The sequence below is a fragment of the Amblyraja radiata genome, chromosome 13, assembly GCF_010909765.2.
Source record: "Amblyraja radiata isolate CabotCenter1 chromosome 13, sAmbRad1.1.pri, whole genome shotgun sequence".
Classification (NCBI taxonomy): Eukaryota; Metazoa; Chordata; class Chondrichthyes; order Rajiformes; family Rajidae; genus Amblyraja; species Amblyraja radiata.
Window position 1 is genome coordinate 46,257,656 of NC_045968.1, and position 24,246 is coordinate 46,281,901.

Consider the following 24,246-nt stretch of genomic DNA (forward strand, 5'->3'; position numbering starts at 1 on the left):
TTAATTAATAGATTAGGAGTGGGATCCAATAACTTGCTTCCTTAAAAAAGCTTGCCATTTAATGCAATTATCAGGAATGCAAGTACTTAAATGTTTGTGGCCTTTATTTGTGGCTAAAGGGGCCTGGTATTTTAAATGAATCAGGCCCATGCTGTTGAAGATTGTGACAATAACATTAAAATAACATCCTGAGTGTACTGAGGGATTTTGAAACAGTTACTTGGACAGAACCATGGGAACACACATGCAAAATCAAGCTGTCAAACTAATGAATAGGCTCTTTTTCTCACCCACAAAGCTGACCGACCTACGACACTGCTGATAGCGAAAGAGGGAGACAATGCAGCAGAGGGCAGACAGGTTGGAGGATTTACTGGAACAGTAAGTGAAGATCATGTAGTTCTGGATAGAAATCTCTGAAAGGGATAGGCAGCTATCTGATTTTAATGCCAGTATTTGTCTCCTTGCCCAAATGATGTGTGGAGTCTTACCAAATGCACACAAAACATTTTGTTCATTTCTAACTCTATCATTGCAAACAGCGTCAAAGTTCAACATAATCTGCAGGGAAAAAGTTATGTGGTTTTATGTTTTGCAGGTACTAAACCGAATTAACTGACATTTCACATACACTCTTTTGTCTGCAAGAATAATGAACATAGCTCTGCTTCCAATCTTGAAAATTACTAACCACAAAACAGAAACTGCACTGACCTAGTTTTAAACTTAGTTGTTAGAGTAATGGTTTTCAAGTGCACAACACTATGAATCACCCAATGACGTAAATGATTCACAGCAAGGTTTTGATCATTTCCACACACATAATGAAAACCTGAATTATGAGACTAAAGACAGATTTTCTCCAATCAGTTAGAGGGGCTCTTATAACTTAATCTGTTTCTGATATTAGACTCTTGTATCGTATTTGCATGAACTTTTAGCTGTTATTCATTTATTTAAATGAGAAAAAAAAAAAATATGATTACATCTACATTTATGAGTTCAACTTCAGGAATAAATCATATTGTGTGGGAGGAAAAGGGGATGAAGACCAGGTTGTGGGCAGAAATCCAAACTGTGATGCATTTTAGGGAGGTTGTAATGAATTGCAAAGGAGAAGAGCAGCAGGGAGGTCCATAAGCTTGCAAACTGAGAACGTTACCCTATTATCTTTACACCTTACAACCATTCTAGTATGCTGCTCTTTTTCAGCTAAGGGACTATATATAGCATGAGGGTACAGACAGAAATGCAAGGGGGAAATTAGTAATTTGACTTTTCCTTCCTTTGTTCCACCTCCATAAGTTTTGAATGGAGAGGAAACAAAAAGATAAATCACACAGCCACAATATCCCTTAAATGTCCCCACGGCCTTATTGAATGTTTTATTACAGCAACTTTTGCAAAATTGTTTCCGAATTAATAAATTATTGAAAGATGTTTTTCAAAGTCTCAAAGTGTGAAGACTTTCCTCGTTTTTGTAAGCAGTACTGTTCATCTCCAGAGGACATCTTGACTTGCAGTGTCAGCCCACTCAGGCTAACAAAGCTGTCCTAATGCTGCCTTTCTATCTTCTATCTCTGCTTAAGCTGGTACTTGGTTCTCCACCTATAAAGCTGCCCAATGTCCAGAAAAACAGTTCACTGCAACCTCCAAGAACATTGGTTTAAAAAAAACCCCTAAATTTCACACTGATCTAAAGCAGAGCTCTTGGAGGTTGCAGTGAACGGTTTTTCTGGACATTGGGCAGCTTTGGACATTGAAAGCTCCCCGCTCTTTGGACAATCGTCAGCTGACTAACGACCTGAATGCGTTCTACTGCAGGTTTGACAAGCAGAAACGTAACCCTGGTACCCCCTCACCCTCTCCCCAACAAACACAGCCAGACCCCCAGTCTGCAAAGACTGGACCCTTCTACACCCACTCCTCCGCATTCACCACTTCACACCTAAAAGCAAGACGCCAGTCTGAAAAGACTGGACCCTTTCCCACCCCAACCAACACTTCGCACCCACTCACAGCCTGACTCCAGTCTGAAAAGACTGGACCCTTTCCCACCCACCGCTTTACAATCACCACTTCGCACCCAATTACCCATCCCTTCTGTGCTGCACAACATCACTTCTCCATCATCAACAATAAAAATAGAGACAGAAGACAGAAAATCAGGAAATCTCCACGACCAGACAATGGTTCCCCCTCAACTGGCACCGGTCTATACAGACATTTTCAACCAGTCCCTGCAAACCTGTACTGTCCCTGCCTGCTTCAAAGACTCCACTATTGTCCCTTTACCCAAAAAGGCAAGGATTACTGGTCTTAATGACTACAGGCCTGTCACACTGACCACTGTAGTCATGAAGACCCTTGAAAGGCTTGTGCTGGCCAAGCTGAAAAATATCACAAACCCCCTGCTGGACCCTCTGCAGTTTGCATATTGGGGCAATAGATTTGTGGATGTCAACCTGGGCCTGCACTTCATCCTCCAGCACCTAGACCGCCAGGGGACCTATGCGAGGATTTTCTTTGTTGATTTTAGCTCTGCATTCAATACCATTGTGCTAGAGCTACTACACTCCGAACATTCTGAGTTGACTGTGCCTGAACCCCTCTGTCGGTGGATCACCAGCTTCCTGACAGACAGGAAGCAGCATGTGAGGCTGGGAAAGCACATCTCAGACCCGCAAACCCTCAGCATAGGAGCACCGCAAGGCTGCGTACTCTCTCCTTTCCTCTACACCAATGACTGCACCTCCACTGACTCCTCTGTCAAGCTTCTCAAGTTTGCAGATGACACAATCCTGATTGGACTGATCCAGGATGGGGAAGAATCTGCCTACAGACAGGAAGTGACACAGCGAGCGTCCTGGTGCCATCGCAACAACCTGGAGCTCAATGCTCTTAAGACAGTGGAATTGATAGTAGACATTAGGAGAGCTCCCCCTCCCCTCACCCCACTCGTCATCAACAACACCACAGTCACATCTGTGGAGTCTTTTAAGTTCCTGGGAACCATCACCTCCAAGGACCTTAAATGGGGGGCTACCATCGATTCCAAAGTCAAAAAAGCACAACAGAGGATGGACCAATGATGGTCCAATTCTATACGGCCATCGTAGAGTCTGTCCTCACCTTCTCCATCATTGTCTGGTTTGGCTCAGCCACCAAGCATGACATCCGGAGGCTGCAGCGATTCGTCCGATCAGATGAGAAGGTTATTGGCTGCAACCTTCCCTCCTTTGACAAACTGTACACTGCAAGGGCCAGGAAGCGAGTGGGTAAGATCATCTCTGATCCCTCACACCCTGGCCACAAACCCTTTGAATCACTTCCTTCTGGAAGGAGACTCCGGACTGTCAAAGCTGCCACAGCCAGACATAAAAACAGCCTTTTTCCCCATGAGTACTAGCTCTACTCAGTAACCAAAAATCTGTAGCCTCCTTTTGCTCTGGTATGTTTAATCAATAATGTTTTATTATTAATGTTTAATGTTTTATTCCCAACTGTCACTGTATGTCATGTTGTCACTTGCGGGCGGCACTCCAAGGCAAATTCCTTGTATGTGAATACTTGGCCAATAAACATTAATTAATTCATTCATTATAGGTGTAGGTATCACCAACTGATATTCAAAACTTTAGAACCAAGAACCAGCTTAAGCAGAGATAATGTGCTTAATGTGCAACTTCATATTTACAGATCTAAAAGACTTACATAATCATCTGATGGACAAGATACAGTAGAACTGGTAAAGATTCCTGCCAAGCGAATAGCTTCCGGAAGGGTGTTTTGGGGATGGGAATTGGGTGATAAACCAGTTATTAGTGGTAACCTGTGTCAGGTGTCCTTATATAATGGAATGCCTCTGCACTTAATAATTTTCATCACGTATAAGATTTATCCACCAAGATCAAGATCAAGGCTGTCTCCGATGGCCAAAGAACCAAGGTCATGCTTAAAATAAAACATTACATCAGAATAGGAGGATCTTTTGATCAAGATAAATGCATCGGCATTAAGTCCTAGAAAGCGATGGACTGCAGCTATTTGGCCTATTTCTGCCACCTCTCAGAATCAGTTGATAGCAACAGCCTATTTTTTTTTTTGCAGTACCAGAACGTCTTTCAAAATTGAAGATGACTTATCTTAGTCTAGGTTTGTAAAAATATATTTTTACAAAGAAAATATGTTTCTTTTTTCTTTTTAAGAAACTACATAAGCAATTGGAGCATTGCACAAATGTTCTAATAATTGAATATTGTTGTGAAGGTTTCCTCTAACATTAAAAGCAGGAGAGTATACCATGGAATGTGATGGAGTTCTGGAAGTAAAGTTCTCATTGAATGAACTAACTGGCCTTTGGTCTCATCTCCCAAGAAACGTAATTCTGCTACATGTGGGGTTTCCGATTTGAGTTCAGAAAGTCTATATTCTGAAGTGCCATGGAGACAGTGCACGTTACCTGCTTGTACTAAATACATTACTAGCAGGCATGATATTCACCTCCAGAAAAAAAGTAGGAAGTATTGGCCGGGAGTCCAGGAGGCCGGTTAGGCCCCAAGCGGGGTCAAGGGGAGGGGGGGGGGAGTTCAGTGGACATTTTCAATAAATTGATGGTGATTCCCAAGCTTTCTGCTGGTAGTTTACATAACAGAAGTTTAGAATTTTTCTAACACATAACCAGTAAAATAACCCACAAAATATAAATATTTCATGAAATGAATGACTTCATACAACTAAAAAAAATCTTTACAAAAAATGTTTCTTTGCCTAGCATCGTCTGCAAACAGCACAGAAAAAGTAATTGATAAACCTGACATAAGTAACATTACCTAAACTCTAATTTGACTTCCTCTTTGCCTGACACTTTCTTTTTGTAAACTTGCTCAACATGGCTTCCCTGTGCTTCTTTCTTGCCAGTTGAGCTGCAAACATGTTCCTTTCTCGTGTATTCTTTTTGGCTGGAAAATCGTCTGCTTCAGCAAGGGAAGCTGGTCAGTGATTGGCCGCAACGTCCCTCGGAGACTGCATCTAATTGGCCGCCGAGTGACCTGCACATTATGTGATTGGACTCAACACCCTTGGAGACAGCGGCTGATTGGACGGCAGGAGATCGATTTGTTGACTGGACGGGAATTTTAAGAGACACTGGTCGGTGATTGGATGAAACGCCCTTGGAGACAGCGGCTGATTGGAGAAATATAGGCCGAAGCGGATTTTAAGGGAAGCTGGTCAGTGATTGGACGCAGTCCCCTTAGAGGCAGCGGTTGATTGGCCGCCAAATAATCGAGCACAAAAAATTGATAAATAGGAAAACAAAAAAAATCGTAATTCCGATTTAAATCGGAAGAATATCATGCCCGTACTAGTGGGTGCTGGACAGCTAAAGACATTATCTAATTCTGCTAGTGCTGCATACTTGTTTGCCGAGCTTGACTGATTGGCAGTCATCACAGAAGATCCAACAGGTGTTGAGCCGAAATTAGTCCGTTGACTACTTGCCCCTAAATATAGGAGAAAAGAAAATGTCAAAAATATGATTATGAAGCTTGGAAAAGAAAACTTCAGAGCTTCAAAGTAACATATCAAACATTCAAAGGTGGACACAAAAATGTTGCTCTCCATCCCTCCCCCACCCAAGTCTGTAACTCATTTTCACATAGCCCACAGCAAACAATGGCCTGTTTCCTTTATCATCGTTACTTTTGTGCAGATCTTTATATCACTGTTTATATCTCTCATTTCCCTTTCCCTTGACACTCAGTCTGACAATGGGCCTTACCCGAAACGTCACCTATTCCTTTTCTCCAGAGATGCTGTCTGACTCGTCGAGTTACTCCAGCTTTTTGTGTCCATCTTTGGTTTAAACCAGTTCCTTCCTATACATCAAACATTCTGTTTTGAGGAGGTTATAAATCAAATTTCTTTCTTGAACTTGAAATGTTTTGAGTTATGGAAATTGTTGTGGGTGATTACTTTGCAGCACGTTGTGTCAGTAAGAGCGAGTCAAACCCTGAGCTTCCCACAATACAATATTATTCATCACATGATAGCAATGATAAATAATAAAGATTTCAAAATAATGACGTTGGGTCATTTAAACCCAATTCGAGAGCATATGAATGTTTGGCTTATCTCACACAAAATGAGCTATTCCTGACAACTCAATGCTCCACCAGTATTACGTTGAAATGTCAACCTAGAGTCTTGTATTCAGGTCTTTGGAGGTGAACATGAATATAACATTGAGGACATGATAGACCAACTCAGTTAGGCATCTCCAATCCTACTTCTGGGATGTGGATGCCAGTGAAATGTTGAGATTCATTTATAAGACTATTTATAAGACATTTATAAGACCAAGCTAGACACAAAATGCTGGAGTAACTCAGTGGGACAGGCAGCATCTCTGGAGAGAAGGAATAGGTGATGTTTCGGGTTGAGACCCTTCTTCAGGTCTTAAGACGCAAAACGTCACCCATTCCTTCTCTCCAGAGATGCTGCCTGTCCCGCTGAGTTACTCCAGCATTGTGTGTCTTCCTTCGATTTAAACCAGCATCTGCAGTTCTTTCCTACACTATAAGACCAAGCTAGTGTCAAAGAGCTACTTGGATTAGGTAGCGAACGACTGATGATACTCAGCTACCAACACTGCCAAGTAACGCAGAACCTTACTGCAGCTCAGTGGTGTCCAAGTGAATTTACCTTGTGTTTGCGTATTACTGCTGAAAACGTTATCTAGGTCAGCAAGGGCTGCGTATTTATCTTCACTAACAGCATGCGCTTTGATTACTGATGTGTCACTTCCAGAGAAACAGAAAGCTCCAAAGTCGGCACTAGAAGATTTGGGGAAGTTATCAAAATTTGCAAAATGAGCATTTGTTGATGCAGAGGATCCACCTGATGAGAGAAGAACAAGAATATTTGGAAAAAGAATTGTCATTAGCACTAGAGAACCCCAAGTATCATTCAGCTGGAGCTACAAATAAGCAACTTGAATACATCTGCATTTCTACTGAATTGTGTTACATAATATCATAAGGTCAGAAGTGCTAGGAGCAGAATTAGGTCATTCGACCCATCAAGTCTACTCCACCATTCAATCATGGCTGATCTATCTCTCCATCCTAACCCCATTCTCCTTCCTTCTTCCCATAACCCCTGACACCTGTCATTTAACTTGTGAATCATTGAATTATCCTTTGTATCAGATTGTACGTTCTTGCGAATGGAATTACAACTTAACGATGGCATTCAAAATGTTGTCCATAGTTGAAATGAACGGTAGCACGTTAATGAGAAGTTAATTCAATCAATGAATACTCCTAATGCCAATTAAGTCTCAAAGACGTGTATAAATCTCTTTAAGCATAACAAGTTGAATTCAAATTTAATTTAAAAGGAACAAGTACAGCAAACGGAACAAGCCAAACTCTGGAACATTTCACACTTGAAACCAAAAATACACCGTAAACCAAATAGTTTCACACTTTCATGCTTTGTTGGTTCACGTGGATACTAGTCCAGTCTATAACAACGTAGAAACTTAATTCACTATTACTGGAGAATAATTTGCCTTTATTTTCTGGAAGATTACTTCATCTTCAAACAATTCTACTTAAAATTGAGCATACCATCCAGGCTATATGCTCCCCTAACAAAAACTTGGGTAGAGGAATGTGATCCTCACTTTTCCCTGTCACGATGGGAAAAAAAACATATATGTGCTGTGGAAATGACAAAATATGGGGCTTTGCCATCCTATCACCAGTGGGAGATACTGTTCATGAAAAATCGCTATCCATTGAGATTAAAGCAGACTGACCAACGGAAACTGCAGTCACCTACCAAATGTGAGGCTACTGTGACATTAAGAATGAATGGCATCAAGCTGGCTGATCCAAACCAGGATGCAAAAAAATCATTCATTTTTATTAATGTTCTAATTTTTGGGGGAAAAGCAAAATAAAGTCTGGATATACTAGGTATCAAAGCAGAAGCTGAAATATCAAAGGATTTTTCTAAATTGATTTGTTGGTCTAAATGAATCTAGTAGTTAATCTATGGAACTCATTGCCAACGAGGGCTGTGGAGGCTAAGTCAGTGGATATTTTTAAGGCAGAGATAGACAAATTCTTGATTAGAATGGGTGTCAAGAGTTATGGGGAGAAGGCAAGAAAATTGAATTAGGAGGCAGAGCAGCCATGATTGAATGGCGGAGTGGACTCAATGGGCCGAATGGCCTAATTCTACTCCTATAACTTGTGAACTTGTAAATAAATTATTTTATTTCAAAGAAATCATGTAATTTGGAAGTGTTCTTCTGAGGGAGTGAAAATTGCCAGACCGAAACTCTGTATAGCAAGGACTGGAAGATGACAGGTAATTATTCCATAATGAGAATTATAATTCATTCAATACCTAATGAGAATTATATCTCATTCAACAAATAACGGTGTGCTAAAACCCAGAAAATCTTTGATTCTGCTATTTACATCCATAAAGACCACAGCAGCAGGAGGCACTGACAGCAACATTTGGGTATCAACCTTTAATCATAAGCAATCAGCAAAATCTCCTGTCAGCTTAACAGTGCCATTACACCAAGTGCCAGCTGTTTCTGTCATCACCCTCACAAATTATAGGTCATGATTTAATATCATATATAACATAATTAGACTGACAAAATCTATTATTCCTCTGTTTATTGTTTGCCTCATTTGGAAAGCCCTTATATTTAAGCATCAGAGCTCATAAAATGGTTGAAAACTTGCATAGAAATTCTGCTCTATTCCATCTATTTTGTTGAGAATAGGGAAATAAGGCACACAGAGTAAGGTTTCATGTACAATTGCTGTGACAAGTCAACAGTGTATTCTTTGCAATGATGGGTTTCGATCATTTATCCTTCAGGATCAAGGCAGCTAGCTAATTTCATAATTACAATTAAAGTACATTTTATTATAAATTAAATGCTCCGCAGTATTCATGTTTTGTGTCTTTAAAATGTTCCAGAGTGTGTCCTTGTGTGTACCAAGTCCTTTTGTACATATCAGAGCTGTGAAGTTCCTCCAGCACTCAGCATCTTTTCAAGGTGCCTCATGTCTTCGCTACAAAATTTATTGTCGGCAGCTTCTTTAAAAGTTCACAACTAAATGGTCTATGTAATAAACATAAAAAAAACATTCACAGGATCAAAGGGACTCAAAAATACAAAGGGGAAAAATATAGAACTATCTTGTGTAAAATAAAGTAAGTACAAAAGGATAAACATCGTTTAATAAGATAAGGGGCAATATAAGAAGATGCACTGCACCTCAAGGCACCCTACAGTAAAGGAAAACCACTAGAGATGGGATATGAGGAGCAGTGGCAAAGTCACCATAACTGCAGCCCAGAAATGAAATAAACTTTAAATGGATTATGTGTGGAAGAGAAATGAATGGAAACTAACTGGGAGAAGTTAAGGGCCTAATTCACGACCTCTGCCGAGTTTGCCCGTGACTCGCAGCATGGTCGTCACGGGGTTGCAGGAGGTCGTAGGTAGGTTGTAGGTGGGTCGAGGGAGGTCGTAGGTATGTCGCAGGTACTCGTGGCATCAGGTAGGTCGGGGCATTTTTTCTAGCATGATGAAAAATGTTCACGAGTAAAAAAGGTCGTGAATTAGGTCGTGAAAGTGGGACAGGCCCTATACCAGTGTTGTCTTCCAGGGAGAATCAATCCAAAGAAAATATATTTCCAAAATGAAGAGCTGGTGAGAAAATAACTGAAGCAGCTTAAAAACACTTTAAAAATGACAAATCAAATTCAGATTTCTCAGCTTAATATTTCAAAAATCAGAGGAATTGGAGAAAACACAAATTGCACTGGCAAGTATATAAACAGTGTGTGTGTATAGATTTTTTTTTCAACAGCGGTAAGACAAAATTCCTCCTCATAGGCTCCAAAGCCACACTCAGCAAAATCAATAACCCCACTCTCACCATCGACGGCACCACTCTCCCCATCTCCCCAGGCCCGCAACCTTGGCGTGATCTTTGATTCCACCCTCTCCCTTGAGCCTCACATCCGCCATGTCATTAAAACCTCCTTCTTTCATCTCCGCAACATCGCCAAACTCAGACCCTCTCTCACACCTCCCGCTGCTGAAAGACTCATCCATACCTTCATCTCCTCCCGACTGGACTATTGCAACTCACTTCCCCTTGGCATCAGCTCCACCTACATCAACCGACTCCAACTGGTCCAGAACGCAGCCGCCCGACTCATCACCCACACCAAATCCTGGCATCACATCACTCCAGTCCTCAAACAACTTCACTGGCTTCCCATCTCCCACCGGATCACCTACAAAATCCTGGTCCTCACCTACAAAGCCCTCCACCATCTGCCCCCCCCATATCTCACTGACCTCCTCTCCCCCTACCAACCCTCACGGTCCCTCAGATCCACATCAGCCGATCTCCTCTCCATCCACAAGTCCAACCTCCGCAGTTTTGGGGACAGAGCCTTCTCCAGGGCAGCTCCCAGGCTCTGGAACTCCCTCCCCCAACTGATCCGCAATTCCGTGTCCCTCACCATCTTCCAGTCCCGCCTCAAGACCCATCTCTTCACCTCTGCCTATCCTTAGCCCCACGTCCCCCTCCCTTTTCATCTGTGCATTAATTGCCTCATATTGTGTTTTGAATTGTATTCTGTCTTTACTTTGTGTACTAGTCATGTCTCTACTATTTATTTCATTCCCCTTACATGTTTTTCCTTTACCTGCTAAATTTTTGTAAGGTGTCCTTGAGACTCTTGAAAGGCGCCCATAAATAAAATTTATTATTATTATTATAGATATCTTCCTTGTCAATGCATCCTGCGTTTAACATGATTAAATTGAAACATAAAAAATAGAGTCTTTTCACTTCCCTCTTCTGAATTTGAGCCTATAGGGCCTGTCCCACTTTCACGACCTAATTCACAACTTTTTTACTCGTGGACATTTTTCATCATGTTGAAAAAACGCCCCGACCTACTTGATGCCACAAATACCTACAATTATCATCACGACCTGCTACGACCTACCTACAACCTCGTGACGACCATGCTGCGAGTATGAGTCAAGGGCAAACTTGGCAGAGGCCGCGAATTAGGTTGTGAAAGTGGGACAGGCCCTTAAGCTATCATGTTTGTGATTTTGTTGATATTTTTAGCTGCTTAGAGGCTTTGTCTTGCAAGGTCTTGTTACGTTACATTTTCAACACTTACTGCTTTCACATAATGGATCAAAAACTAGAAAAAATAACAGGACTGAAATTCCTTTAGGTATGTGGGTGCGTGGTTAAATGCACACACACACACACATGAACACATGCACAAACGCAACTTAAAAATGTGAAACTGGGCAGTTACAGCTACCACTACCTGAACTGTTGGACTGGAAGGATGGCAGACTTGCTGAGGAGAAACTTCCAAAACTATCAGAAGCATTACAACTTTCAAATGCATCAAAGTTTGCAAAATCTGTATTCATAGAGTTGGAAGCTGGAACAGTAGCATGGAGGAAAAGAAATGGAAAAAGAAAACTAAATGTTAATGGATATGAAAACCATGCACCACAAATAAACCAGCATGAATGAGATAATGTCACAAAACTGTACACAACTCATGACTGTAGACATCTTCAATACATATATACAAGACAACCATACACAATTATGCGTACGTGGGATAAACTGTGTACTCTGTCCTAGATAGAATTTTCTAATAGTCGTTAACCAAGCCTTCCTATTTAGTATTAACCGGTAAAAATTCATATAGATTGGTATCCCTAAAAATAATGGGAATAATTGGAGAAACACATTAGTTTCCCCAGGTGATGAGATGTGTATGTTGAGGAATGCAGTGCAGTTATTTGATCATCTGTAATAAATTGAAAGTTGAAAGGATGACTATTGTTTCTGTCATTCGACAATAATGCTGTAAAGATTATGGGGGAAATTATGCCATTTGTTTTAGATCAAGAGCAGCATCCAGCACCGAAAGGCCTATACAGGTCTTCCCCCAGGTTACAGTAGGGTTCCATTTTTATAAACTGTTCATATCCAGGACATTTGCAAGTTGCAAATGCTCCCGCATAAAAAGTTCCCAGGAAAAAGGAGATGCGAGCAGCCTGGAAGCAGCTGGCAAATTCATCCCACTTTGATTGTATGTACAGATTATACATAAATCTGGTGTTCATAACCTGGTGAGGAGCTGTATCTAGATCTGGCTGCCCCCTTAGTTTGTATAAATGCAGTCAATACAAGGTAAAGGTGCAAGTGGTGCAAGAAAAAAGGATTTTGAGACTTGTGTCTTTGAGTCTGCAACCGTGGTAAACTACACAACATAACAGTCACATTGGGGAAGATTCGCAATACTTTGATCACTGCAAAGTAAAACCATTTGCAGTTCAGGATTTTGTTACCATCAGTGGAAATCCTTTGGTACAGTGGAACGTCAGTTTTGTGGAGATCGACTGTTGATCCTATATTCGGCATGTGATTTCATAGCATCATAATGTACTATCAGGGTTGTGAACTATTACTGGAATCAAGAAGAATGCATGTTGATATTCTACAATAGTACTCTGCTAACGATACAAAGAAAGAGTCAGCTGCTCTACATCGGTGAGACCAAGCGTAGGCTTGGAGATCGCTTCGCCCAACACCTCCACTTGGTTCGCACAAACCAACCTGATCTCCCGGTGGCCCAGCACTTCAACTCCCCCTCCCATGCCGAATCTGACCTTTCTGTCCTGGGCCTCCTCCATGGCCAGAGTGAGTCCCACCGCAAATTGGAGGAGCAGCACCTCATATTTCACTTGGGCAGTTTACACCCCAGCGGTATGAACATTGACTTCTCCGATTTCAGGTAGTCCTTGCTTTCTCCCTCCTTCCCCTCCTCATCCCAGCTCTCCCACAGCCTACTGTCTCCGCGTCTTCCTTTCTTCTTCCTGCCCCCCCACCTCCACATCAGTCTGAAGAAGGGTCTCGACCCGAAACGTCACCTATTCCTTCGCTCCATAGATGCTGCCTCACCCGCTGAGTTTCTCCAGCAGTTTTGTGACCAAAGAGTGAAGCTCTTTTTTCCTTTGTACCATGCAACTACATTAATTCTCTTAACTTGCACCTTTAATACAAACTATCAATTTACTAATGCAACAAAATAGCTTGAATATTTTTTAGACTGGAGAATAAACAAAATATAGGAAGTTCTCCAGAAGATTAGCAGCGCCACTTCTTTTCCACATGCCCTTGGCCTAATACTATTCTTCCAACTAAAAATTTCTAATTATAAGCTAACATTCAGATATTTGCCAGTAGATGACTTCAAAGAAATCTTGAGAAGAATGAGACATCCAAAATACCCTGAGTGTTGTGTGGTGTAGTAACCAAAACATTCACATGAAATACTCGTCGAATATTCCATGTCAAGCATCACACTAGTTCTAGGTACCTTTTGAAATCTTAACTAAATGATGTTAGTCTAACTTATTGAAGAATCAATCTGCAATTAAATATTCTCTTTAATAGCTGCTGATACAGTTATGAAACTGCACTATTTAAGGAAAAATTAAATATAGTTTTTCTAAAGTCCAAACTTTTGATTGCTTAAGAAATACCTTGATCACTTAAGGTCACAACATCACAGATAACATAACCAGTAAACAGCATCTTACCTGTGTGACTGTTAAAATGTGCAAAGTTTGCAAAGTATGGAGGTGCAGACTGTGGAGTAGCGAAAATGTCCCCTCCAAGGTCTGCGAGGAGGTCAAATGGAGCCACTTTCTTCTCCTGTTGTGACCCTTGGGATCGACTCGCTGCTGGGGACTTCAAGCAAATGTGATCACAATTTTAGCTTTACTTCAGTCTCAAACTGACAAGGTCTTGCTCCAACGAGCATTGGATATAAAGGTTGACAAATGGCAGTCTACAATGAAATCAGCATTCGTTAAACTCACTAAATGATAACTCACGAGCATCTGTCATCTCCAAAACTGGGAAAATTATCTCAGAATTTTCCAGAGTTTTGCCAGAAATCAACCACCATTTTGGGTGATTTTTGAATAATTAATAATTTTGGTGGGAAACAAGTTACACAGAAACATTGAAAATAGGTGTAGGAGGCTATTCATTGTGATCATGGCTGATCGTCTCCAATCAATAACCCGTGCCTGCCTTCTCCCCATATCCCTTGATTTCACTAGCCCCTAGAGCTCTATCTAACTTGTGGCGTCCAATGAAACAAATGAACAATTATGAGCCCTTTGACATCCTTTTTGTAATTTTATAGTCCGCAATTCTAACATTCTTAATAATTAATAGTTGATGAAATAAACCATTAAAAAAAAATTACTTGATACTATACGATTCTTTGAATAAGTTTACTTTCTCTGACTAATGTTCCGCAGTAGGTTCGACTGTGCTTACTCTCCCAGGCAAATAGCACAATCATCAGAAATATTCATTGCATAACTTTCTAAGCACAAAACATTTTAAGTAATTGAATCATTATAACACAGGAGGCACTCATTCAACCAAATGAATCCATGCTAGTTCAATTCTTCCACTTGTTCTCTGTAGCCTTACATATTATTTTCCCACAGTTTTTCAACCAATAGGTACATGGAAAGAAAAGGTTTAGAGGGATATGGGCTAATTACAGGCAGATGGGACTAGCGTAGACAGGGCATCTTGGTTGGCATGGGCAAGTTAGGCTGTTTCCATGCTGTATGACTCTATGACTGAGAGTCAAATTACTTTTGAAAGGCTAGATTAACTGTTTGCACCACTATTACAGTGACCTTCAGATCACACTTATTATCTACTTATTATCAACTAATCTGAGGAAAAATACACAGAGTGTTGGAATCACTCAACGGATCAGGAGGCATCTCTAGAAATTATGGAGTGACATTTCAGGTCAGGACTGAGACTGAAGAAGGGTCCCAACTTGAAACGTCACCTATCCATGTTCTCCAGGGATGCTTCCTTACCCATTGAACTACTCCAGCACATTGTATCTTTTTTGGTAAACCAGTATCTGCAGTTCATTGTGGCTCAACTAATCTTAACTCCAGCTAAAGTAAACAAAAGGCAATTATTAATATATTACGGGCATTAATTTATTTGGAGACTGTCACTATTACAGCACATGGTGCAGTGAAGCTGTAGGGCACTACCATTCCGCTTAAATTAATGGATAATAATGTAAAATTAATAACTGTGAATGTCACATCCTGGAGGGAATCACTGCCACCTCTGTAAATGACAATCAAATCTCTCGGTACAGTAAAATATAGTCTATAATTACCATTATTTGCAGGATTTCTGTTTTGTCCAGTCAGTCATTCGTAGTCTTAAAGACTGAAAAAGGTTGCCCAATTGTGATGAAAAGAGCAACAAAGGTACTTCCGTTGCAAGTAATGGATTGACAAATTATACTTCTCAATAATTAGCCTTCCATTATCTAGTATGTGAGTCTCCATGAAATTAAAACTTTTTATTTTGTAAAATGGTTTTATTTTCAAATTTCTGAATAATTTTCCATACAATATTTTTCTTTTCAAGAAGGGAAATCAATTCAGTTGGCCAATAAACTGCACCTGTCCAACATTAGAAAGTCAAGGAAAAATTGTTATGTTATTTTAATGTCAAACTGTTGAAAAGTGCCTTAATTACACATTTAACAGGACCATTAAAGAAATAATGAAAATGTTGGAATAACTAAAAAGGTCAGCTACATTTCTAAAGAGAAAATAAATTGAAATGTCAAAGACTAGAGCGCATAGCTTTAGGTGCGAGGAGCATAGTTTAAAGGAGTTGTGCAGGACAAGTTTTTGTTTTACACAAGGGAATGGTGGGTGCCTGGAACACACTGCCAGGAGTGGCGGTGGAGCAGCGACAGGGACATTTAGTGGTTTTTAGTTAAGCACAAGCATAAACGGGGAATGGATCAGGGAAGATTAGTTTAATTCAGCACAGACATTGTGGGCCAAAGGATTTGTTCATATGCTGTGCTGTTCTATGCAATATTTTGCTGTCATAATAAGTATGTGGGTCAGGTGGAAACTAGCTTCATCAATCTGCTCACAAGCTGCAGTCAAAAATACATGCAAGTAATTCCTCATAAAAGAACTACCTACAATCATAGTTTCAATATAAACTAACAAGCTGCAATCAAAAATACATGCACGTAAAATTAATAAAATAACTATCTACAATCATATATAGAATGTAGTCGGAGACAGTAAGACTGGTGGGAAAACTGGGAAGGGGAGGGGATGGAGAGGGAAAGCAAGGGCTATTTGAAGTTAGAAAAGTCAATGTTCATACCGCTAGGGTGTATGCTACCCAAGCGAAATATGAGGTGCTGCTCCTCCAATTTGCCCTGGGCCTCACTCCCATTCCCAATCTGACCTTTCTGTCCTGGGCCTCCTCCATTGTCAGAGTGAGGCCCAGCACAAATTGGAGGAACAGCACCTCATATTTCGCTTGGGTAGCTTACACCCCAGCAGTATGAACATTGACTCCTCTAACTTCAAATAGCCCTTGCTTTCCCTCTCCATCCCTTCCCCCTTCCCAGTTCGCCCACCAGTTTTACTGTCTCCGACTATATTGTATCTCAGTCCCGCCCACTCCCGAGATCAGTCTGAAGAAGGATCTCGACCCGAAACGTCACCCATTCCTTATCTCCAGAGATGTTGTCTGTCCCGCTGGGTTACTCCAGCATTTTGTGTTTACCTTCGATTTAAACCAGCATCTGCAGATCTTTCTTACACATTTTATCTACAATCATAGTTTTAAAATAAATAAACTAGTAAAGTAATTTAATGTCACCTGTTGGAATATTCCTATTTATGGTAGACAAAGGTCTGTTAAGAAGTTGTGCATTCAAGTACCACACAGGGATCTGACTTTGTAATCCTGATTGATGTTCCAGTTCAGTATTGTCAGATGTTACACGGTGAACGTACCAGAATTTAGATTATATTAAGCCGAGTCTTGGTGGCTGTTAAGTAAATGTTGACGATCCAAGGCAGATTCCACATGTTTGATTTTACTGTAAAACCCAAGCCATAGAGAAACAAAAATCGAAGAATTTTATATTCAATTGTATCCAGCACAAATCATTTCTGGTAGTTTAAAAATCATGGCACAGTTGGGCCCGATCATAAAACTAGCCCCAGTGCTTTAATAAATTAATCATTTTGGTAAAAGATTCTGACAATTGTGGTCATTGCACAGCCTCCAGAAATCTCTTCAAATTAAGATATAGAGACATATTAAAAAAAATTAAAAGATAATTCAATTTCCAAAAACTATGAGTAATATTTGGAGATTAAATGGATTTACATGGATTAATCTTATTTAATGCTGCTACTATTAATGTATAGGAAAAAAGAAAAATATGAAAGAATTCTCACACAATTAAACACATCACAGTTCAGGTAAACTAAGAAATTTTGCACACAATTTGGACTTTGATTTTCAGATGCACCCACAGTGAAAACTGTGGCATTTTTGGTGCATTGAAAATCAAAGAATTGCAGATGCTGGTTTACCAAGGAGAGACACACACAAAATACTGGAGTAATTCAGCGGGTCAGGCAGCATCCCTGGAGAACATGGATAGGCGACTTTTCAGATTGGCTCTGAAGCAGGGTACTGACCTGAAACACCACCTATCCATGTTCTCCAGGGACGCTGTCAGCCCACTGAGTTACTCCAGCATTTTGTGTCTCTCCAATCATTAGTGCCCATTCTTTCCACCAACATGGGATTAATTAGTTGTTTTTCTTATTCATTTTGCCGATCTTGCTGCCACTTTAACTGGCATGATAGGCCATTTGAGATAAATTACATAATTATGAAAATTTGATTCAACTGCGAGCCTTTACTTACTTGGGAAGGGTGGAAGATTGCAACCTTCGACAAATGCAATCAACCTGGCATGTACAATCAAATAAGATCAAATAGAACAAGTTGTCTTACAACTTTAGGCTGTGCATGCCATACGCAAGAGGAAGAAGACTTACTTGGGTTGGTGTCCCTTTATTCAGAGGAAGAGCAGGTGTTGTGTCAGAGGTTTGCGACTTTCCCGGCTTTATTTCTGGAGTACTACTTGCACTGCTGGCGGAGGAACCTGAAATAGATGCATGGGCTGCTGCTACGGCCCAGGCTCGTTCAGCCGGCACAAACCTAACAGAGAAGAAAGCACAAAATGAATCATGATGAAACAAAGTACCGGTCAGAGCAGCAATGGTCATCAAAAGACTAGCACTGTGTTGAAGAAGCATCAGTGCTGCCACGATAAATCAGAACGCCACTCAGGCAACACTGACACAATGAAGCCATTCCACATTTATTCCAACAGTGAGTATACTTAACTTTCCATTTCTGAACCAAACGTGACTCCATGTTTATCAAGTGATATGGGGTGGGCAATAAATGTCAGCATTTCCAGTAATTAAGGCTGAATAAGGATTACACCAAACAAGGAAAAACATTGACACAATTTTTTTCTAAACATGGAATTCTAAACTAAACAGATATTTTGAAGAGAATGACAATGAGAACAGCTTTGGTGCATTACATCACGGCAGCACATTTATGTGCGTTGGTATAAGCAAAATAACCCAAACATGTTTCAGTGCCATTCCTAGTAGATAAATGAAACTATACAGTTACAATAAGAGAAGGAATAGATGTGTATACTGCAAGATTCAGAATGTGATTCTTTCACGGTAATGTACAATGAAATGAATAGTATTGACTCAGCTACAATTATTTTGATTGCATGAAAGAGGGCATCGGTCTCCTTCAATTAATCATCCTGAATGTGTTAGAAGATTGAGGGGGGATCTTATAGAAACTTACAAAATTCTTAAGGGGTTGGACAGGCTAGATGCAGGAAGATTGTTCCCGATGTTGGGGAAGGGGAAGTCCAGGACAAGGGGTCACAGTTTAAGGATAAAGGGGAAATCCTTTAGGACCGAGATGAGAAAAACATTTTTCACACAGAGAGTGGTAAATCTCTGGAACTCTCTGCCACAGAAGGTAGTTGAGGCCAGTTCATTGGCTATATTTAAGAGGGAGTTAGATGTGGCCCTTGTGGCTAAAGGGATGGAGAGAAGGCAGGTACAGGATAGTGAGTTGGATGATCAGCCATGATCATATTGAATGGCGGTGCAGGCTCGAAGGGCCGAATGGCCTACTCCTGCACCTATTTTCTATGTTTCTATGTTTCCATGTTAACAGATTTTACATTTCATAAAAAATGTATCTCTCAGTTTTCATAACAATTGGAAGCTTTTTTATCCTTTAATACGCTACAGATGCAAAACTAAGTCCGGGAGTTACATTGCCATTTTCCTCGCTGAAACGTTTCCTTTGAATTCGAGAGACTGCAATATGCCACTATCTGTTGGGTGAACATATCGTGGAACCCTGAAAGAGTTTTGGCGGTTGCTGTCAAAGGTGACCCAAGGACATGGTAACCCAAGCATCAGTATAACTCCAGTCTGTACACTGGCAGAAAACAGGAATACAAGTTATTTCCATCTTGTTTATCCAGTCTTAGACATATGACAATATAGGAATATTTTAAGCTTTCCTTGCTACCCATCATGGGATAAACACTTAAAATTGGCCGCTAAAGATGGAGCCTCATAGAATCTAGGAACATCCTTTGAAAGTTTGAACCAAATGAGCAAACTCTCTCCTTGGGATGAGCAAATACATATTTCTAGTAGATGTTCCCTGCTCAGTTCCAAGAAATATCACATGATTGCACATTGACCAAGTTGTACAATATCAATACAGCATTAAACCGGATTCTGTAGATTTGACTGGGTAGGTGGGGTTTAGGGTAGGAATCGGGAATTTACATTTTATGCTCTGCTGCCTAACATTAAGTAATAATAATAATAATAAATTTTATTTAATGGGCGCCTTTCAGACATCTCAAGGGCACCTTACATAGTAATCGGAATAACATATAATCGGAATATAACAAGTAATAAAGACATCACAGAGACACAAATTAAAAACAGAATTCAATCCAAAAACAGAAAATCAAAAACACAGTGTGAAGAGAGAGCAGCGGCAGCCAAAGCGCGCCAGCGTCCACTCTCTCTTCACGGCAGCCATCTTGGACACAGACCTACAGGACTACAAATTAGACAAAAAAATCATCCCCCCACAATGGATACCACTGTGGGGGAAGGCACAATGTCCAGTCCCCACCCCATGTTCACCCCAAAGTCAGGCCTATTCAGGCCACCGCAATTGCCTCTACGGAGGCCCGATGTCCCTGGCCGTTCTCACCGGGTGGTCTTGCCCCGGCGTCGGGAGAGTCCTTTCGGCGGCTGGGCCACCTGGAACGGCCGCTTCCTGGTTGGAGCCCGCGGCTGCCGAAGCCGACAAGGCCGCGCCGGTTTGGAGCTCCCAGACTCCCGATGAAAAAGTCGGCGCCGCCTCTCCGCACTGCCACCTTGCCGCACTGCCGCCTCTCCGCTCCGCAGACCCGCAGCTGTTGCTCTCGGCGGTCCAGCGCGGCGATCCAGGCAAGGCGTCGCCCGCTCCACTCCGCTCCGCTCCAGCGCTTCAACGCTGTGCCGCCGCCGGGGCCGAGGTGCTGGGCGGTCCCCGCCAGGAAACGGCACTCCAAGCCCGCTGGTAGGCCACGAGGACGGGTCGACGGGCAGCCCGGAGAAAAGGCTGCCACACCGACCAGGTAGGGACCTAGAAATAAAGTTTACACCTACCCCCCACATTAAAAAGACCATATCCCCTACAAACAAAAACCAGGACTCACTAAAAACTATAAAAAAAACGAATTTAAAACGGACGGCTGCTGGCTAGCAGCCGTTCACCAAGATGGCTCCTCCTCCTCGAGTACTTATGCAGGGCCCCACTGTGAACATAGTGAGTACAGTATTTGCTTAGGGTCATAAAGCAAGTCTCAAGATTTGCTACTCCATGGAATAAGCTGTTATCTGGAGCTGTCGATGGACAAACCTCAGTGGAAATATTCAATATTAATGATTAAACAACTTAATTGAAAGCAGAGAATTAGAACCTTCACAAGACAACGTGTCAGAAAGTCTTGCATGCTTGATTCAATGGACTAAACTTTGCCTGTTACATTTTGTTTTAGTTTGTTAAGTTATACTTCTGTTGATATTTTAGCAATGTGATCACAATAAGTTAGATCGATAAGTTAGATAGAGTTCTAGGGGCTAGTGGAATTAAGGGATATGGGGAGAAGGCAGGCATGGGTTATTGATTGGGGACGATCAGCCATCATCACAATGAATGAAGGTGCCGGCTCAAAGGGCCGAATGGCCTCCTCCTGCACCTATTTTCTATGTTTCTAATAACTTCTCTATGGGAAAGTATGAGGAAATGGTATTTCAAAATCAGATACAATCATTTCTCACTGTGCAGCAAGGCAGACCTTAAAGTAGATTAAAACATACAGATCGTCCATTTCCTAAAAGTCAGATGCCTATGAACACAGCCCATTTGGCCAGTTGATCTTACATTGTACTATTGCTCCCACATACTACACCCTTGCATCCCCTTTTATAGTCACTCATCACCTACTCCTCTCTTGTAACACACAAACGGAAATACTCATTCAAGAACAAGAACAGAACCCTTTAATTCATGATGTGCAAATGGGCCCTAGGGAAGGCAACTTTCTCACAAGTTGTGTATTCCCCCAGTTCTCCTCAAACATTTTATCCTTATGAACTAAAGAGAAAAGCAATTCAGTTTAATCTAGAGAGCTGATATTGGTATTATTTTGAAATGTTAGCAAAGCAGTCCCAAAAAATAACCATAATTCACGATTTATTTAATTTGCTGTTAAATTTCACAGATAACTAACAACAAACTCGCCTATCTGGTGACAATCCTGACCAATTCAATTGCTACAGATTTTTAAGTATATAATTTTCCCTTTTCACACTTCTGAGGCATCAATTTTCCATTCAGTCCAATTGCAAAGATTAGTAATTAGTTTTGAAGGTGTGCAAAGAATTAACAATAAAAGATTGTTTGCGATTGAGAGAACATTTTGCATAGAGCATTTATTAGTAACAACTATGATCACTTCTATTTACACCAATTTAAGATTCTAATTAGCTTCCTTCACACCCATTAAGTAATGAAAGCAGGATTATGACAAAGTGGTACCTGTGTAGCTTTGCTGAAAGCCAAGGTTTTGGACTTGTTAGAGGATTCTGGGTTAGTTTCTTTTGAGTTTTTGATGATGTTAATACATTAATACTTGTGTTCCACTTGCAAATCAGTATTATATGCTATACTGAACAATAATCATAGAATTCATAACATTCCTACAACTCAGCTACATTGTCCATATATCAACATGACTTCAGTACCAATGCCCACTAATTCATTTTCCTCTTGCAAGACCTATGTATTTCATTCCCTTTCAATCTGCAAATTTCACCACATATTTGTCCATTTCCCTATGTGTACCTCCCATGATTGGTCATCACACTTCACGAACGCTAAAACATCAAGCATACTGCCTGTTCCCATGGAGCAATAACCAATATGCTGTCTTCCTACCTTCTTCCATCATGGCATCTGAGCTTCCATATTGGACTTCCCAATGGTATCACAGCCTCATGGCATGAACAAATACACACCAGGATCTTGCATACAGAATCAAACCAAAGCCAAACAGATAAACACTGACTGGCACACATCATTGTTTAACCATTAGCAACTTGAACACACAGAGATTTGACATTTACCATCTTTTCTTCTCATATTTTTCCTGCAGGAAAACTTTGACTTTTTGAGGATCTCTGAAATCGGGATAAACTGACGAATTTTCATCATACAATCCAAGCCAAATCTGTTTACACACCTAAATTAGAAAAAGACAGAAAATATTGTTAAACATTTCAAATACAAGAGCTGTAGGTGAAAATTAACTAAGATCCAAACATAGCTACAATCAGGCAACAAATCAGATCCAAACCATAGCTACAAACATGCATCTAAAATTTACATTTCATGATGGTTTTTAAAGTTTTACTCTATTGGCTTTTCGATATAAATCTTTATAAAAATCAAAATGCAGAATGATAAGTTGAATAGGTAAGAGAGGGGACGTACTATATCTTGGCCAGATTATCTACGCAACCAAAGAATTAATATTGTTTGTGTATTTTGTTTGCCCTCCTTGTGTAGTGGACAAGGTGAATGCAGAAGGCATCTGGATCACATGGACTCCCAGGACTGGATTCTACATTGCTTGCTCTTTTCACCCTGCATGGCTCTATATCCAGTGCAAGGCAAATATTATATTTCACCAAAGAGGAAAATACATAATTGTGGCTAGCTGCCATATCTGCTTTAATCAGCACATTTTTGAAGTCATTTTTCTTGGAAAAGACACAGATCTTATGTACTCCGTATAAAGAAATTCATTTGCACTTGTCAAAATATATTCGACTCTGCATGTACTGCACGGAGTGCAAAATCAGTGGAGTTTTTTGTGATATGTTGGATTTTTGTCCTGAATCAACCAAGAGCAGAATGTGTACAAGAAATTCTGAACAAGAAAACATGAACATTTTGGATCAGGCATTGGCTACATTTATTCAACGCATTACCTTAAACAGACCCTCCTAAATTCTGTTACAGATGGCATCGCCAAATAACCTGTTTTTATTCAATTCTTCTTCAACTCACGGGTGAACCAATTCGACTTCCGAGCTAAGCCTTTTCATGTCATCAATTCATTTGGAGGGACATATGTGCAACATGTGCTTACAAGAAGTTTTTGAGACGTGAACACACAGTTCCAAAGGGAATGATTTGCAGTGCAATATTTATGGGGATGTATTAACGAGGAGGATTTTCAAGGAGATCAAGATCGCTCTCCAGTCAGGACCATGTTCATCTTTTTATAGCAAGCGAGTAGAGCAAAGACCTGGTGTGTTCTGGCATTCTTATACCACTTTAAATACTTCTTGCAACTCATTACTTAAATGTAATTTGGGACATTACTTTGTCTAAGTATTCCCTTGGCACAAATTACAGAACTTAAATAATTGTTATCTCTTTCTGAAAAGTCTTTTATATGCAGAAACAGGAAACAAAAACAGTTTGTAGACATCAAATATCAGAATAACCAACGTCTTTATATAGTATCTTTCATATCCTTTTGCCATCT

General features: G+C 40.6%; 1 protein-coding gene across 7 annotated transcripts in view; it reads right to left on the reverse strand.

The window, feature by feature from the left end:
• agfg1 (ArfGAP with FG repeats 1) overlaps positions 1-24,246 on the reverse strand; it is a 55,208-nt gene that overhangs the window by 12,952 nt on the left and 18,010 nt on the right. For 4 of the 7 annotated variants that reach the window (XR_004413817.1, XM_033031972.1, XM_033031971.1 and 1 more), the window contains exons 3-8: positions 22,817-22,932; positions 18,065-18,227; positions 13,706-13,856; positions 11,407-11,529; positions 6,706-6,900; positions 5,420-5,504 (exon numbers count right to left, since the gene is read on the reverse strand). Coding sequence is in view for 6 of the 7 variants with exons in the window: in XM_033031972.1 (XP_032887863.1) it covers positions 5,420-5,504; positions 6,706-6,900; positions 11,407-11,529; positions 13,706-13,856; positions 18,065-18,227; positions 22,817-22,932 (833 nt within the window). In the remaining variant the exon portion in view is untranslated. The remainder of the gene's footprint in view (positions 1-5,419; positions 5,505-6,705; positions 6,901-11,406; positions 11,530-13,705; positions 13,857-18,064; positions 18,228-22,816; positions 22,933-24,246) is intronic. The other 3 variants (XM_033031970.1, XM_033031974.1, XM_033031973.1) reach the window with 3 other exon arrangements.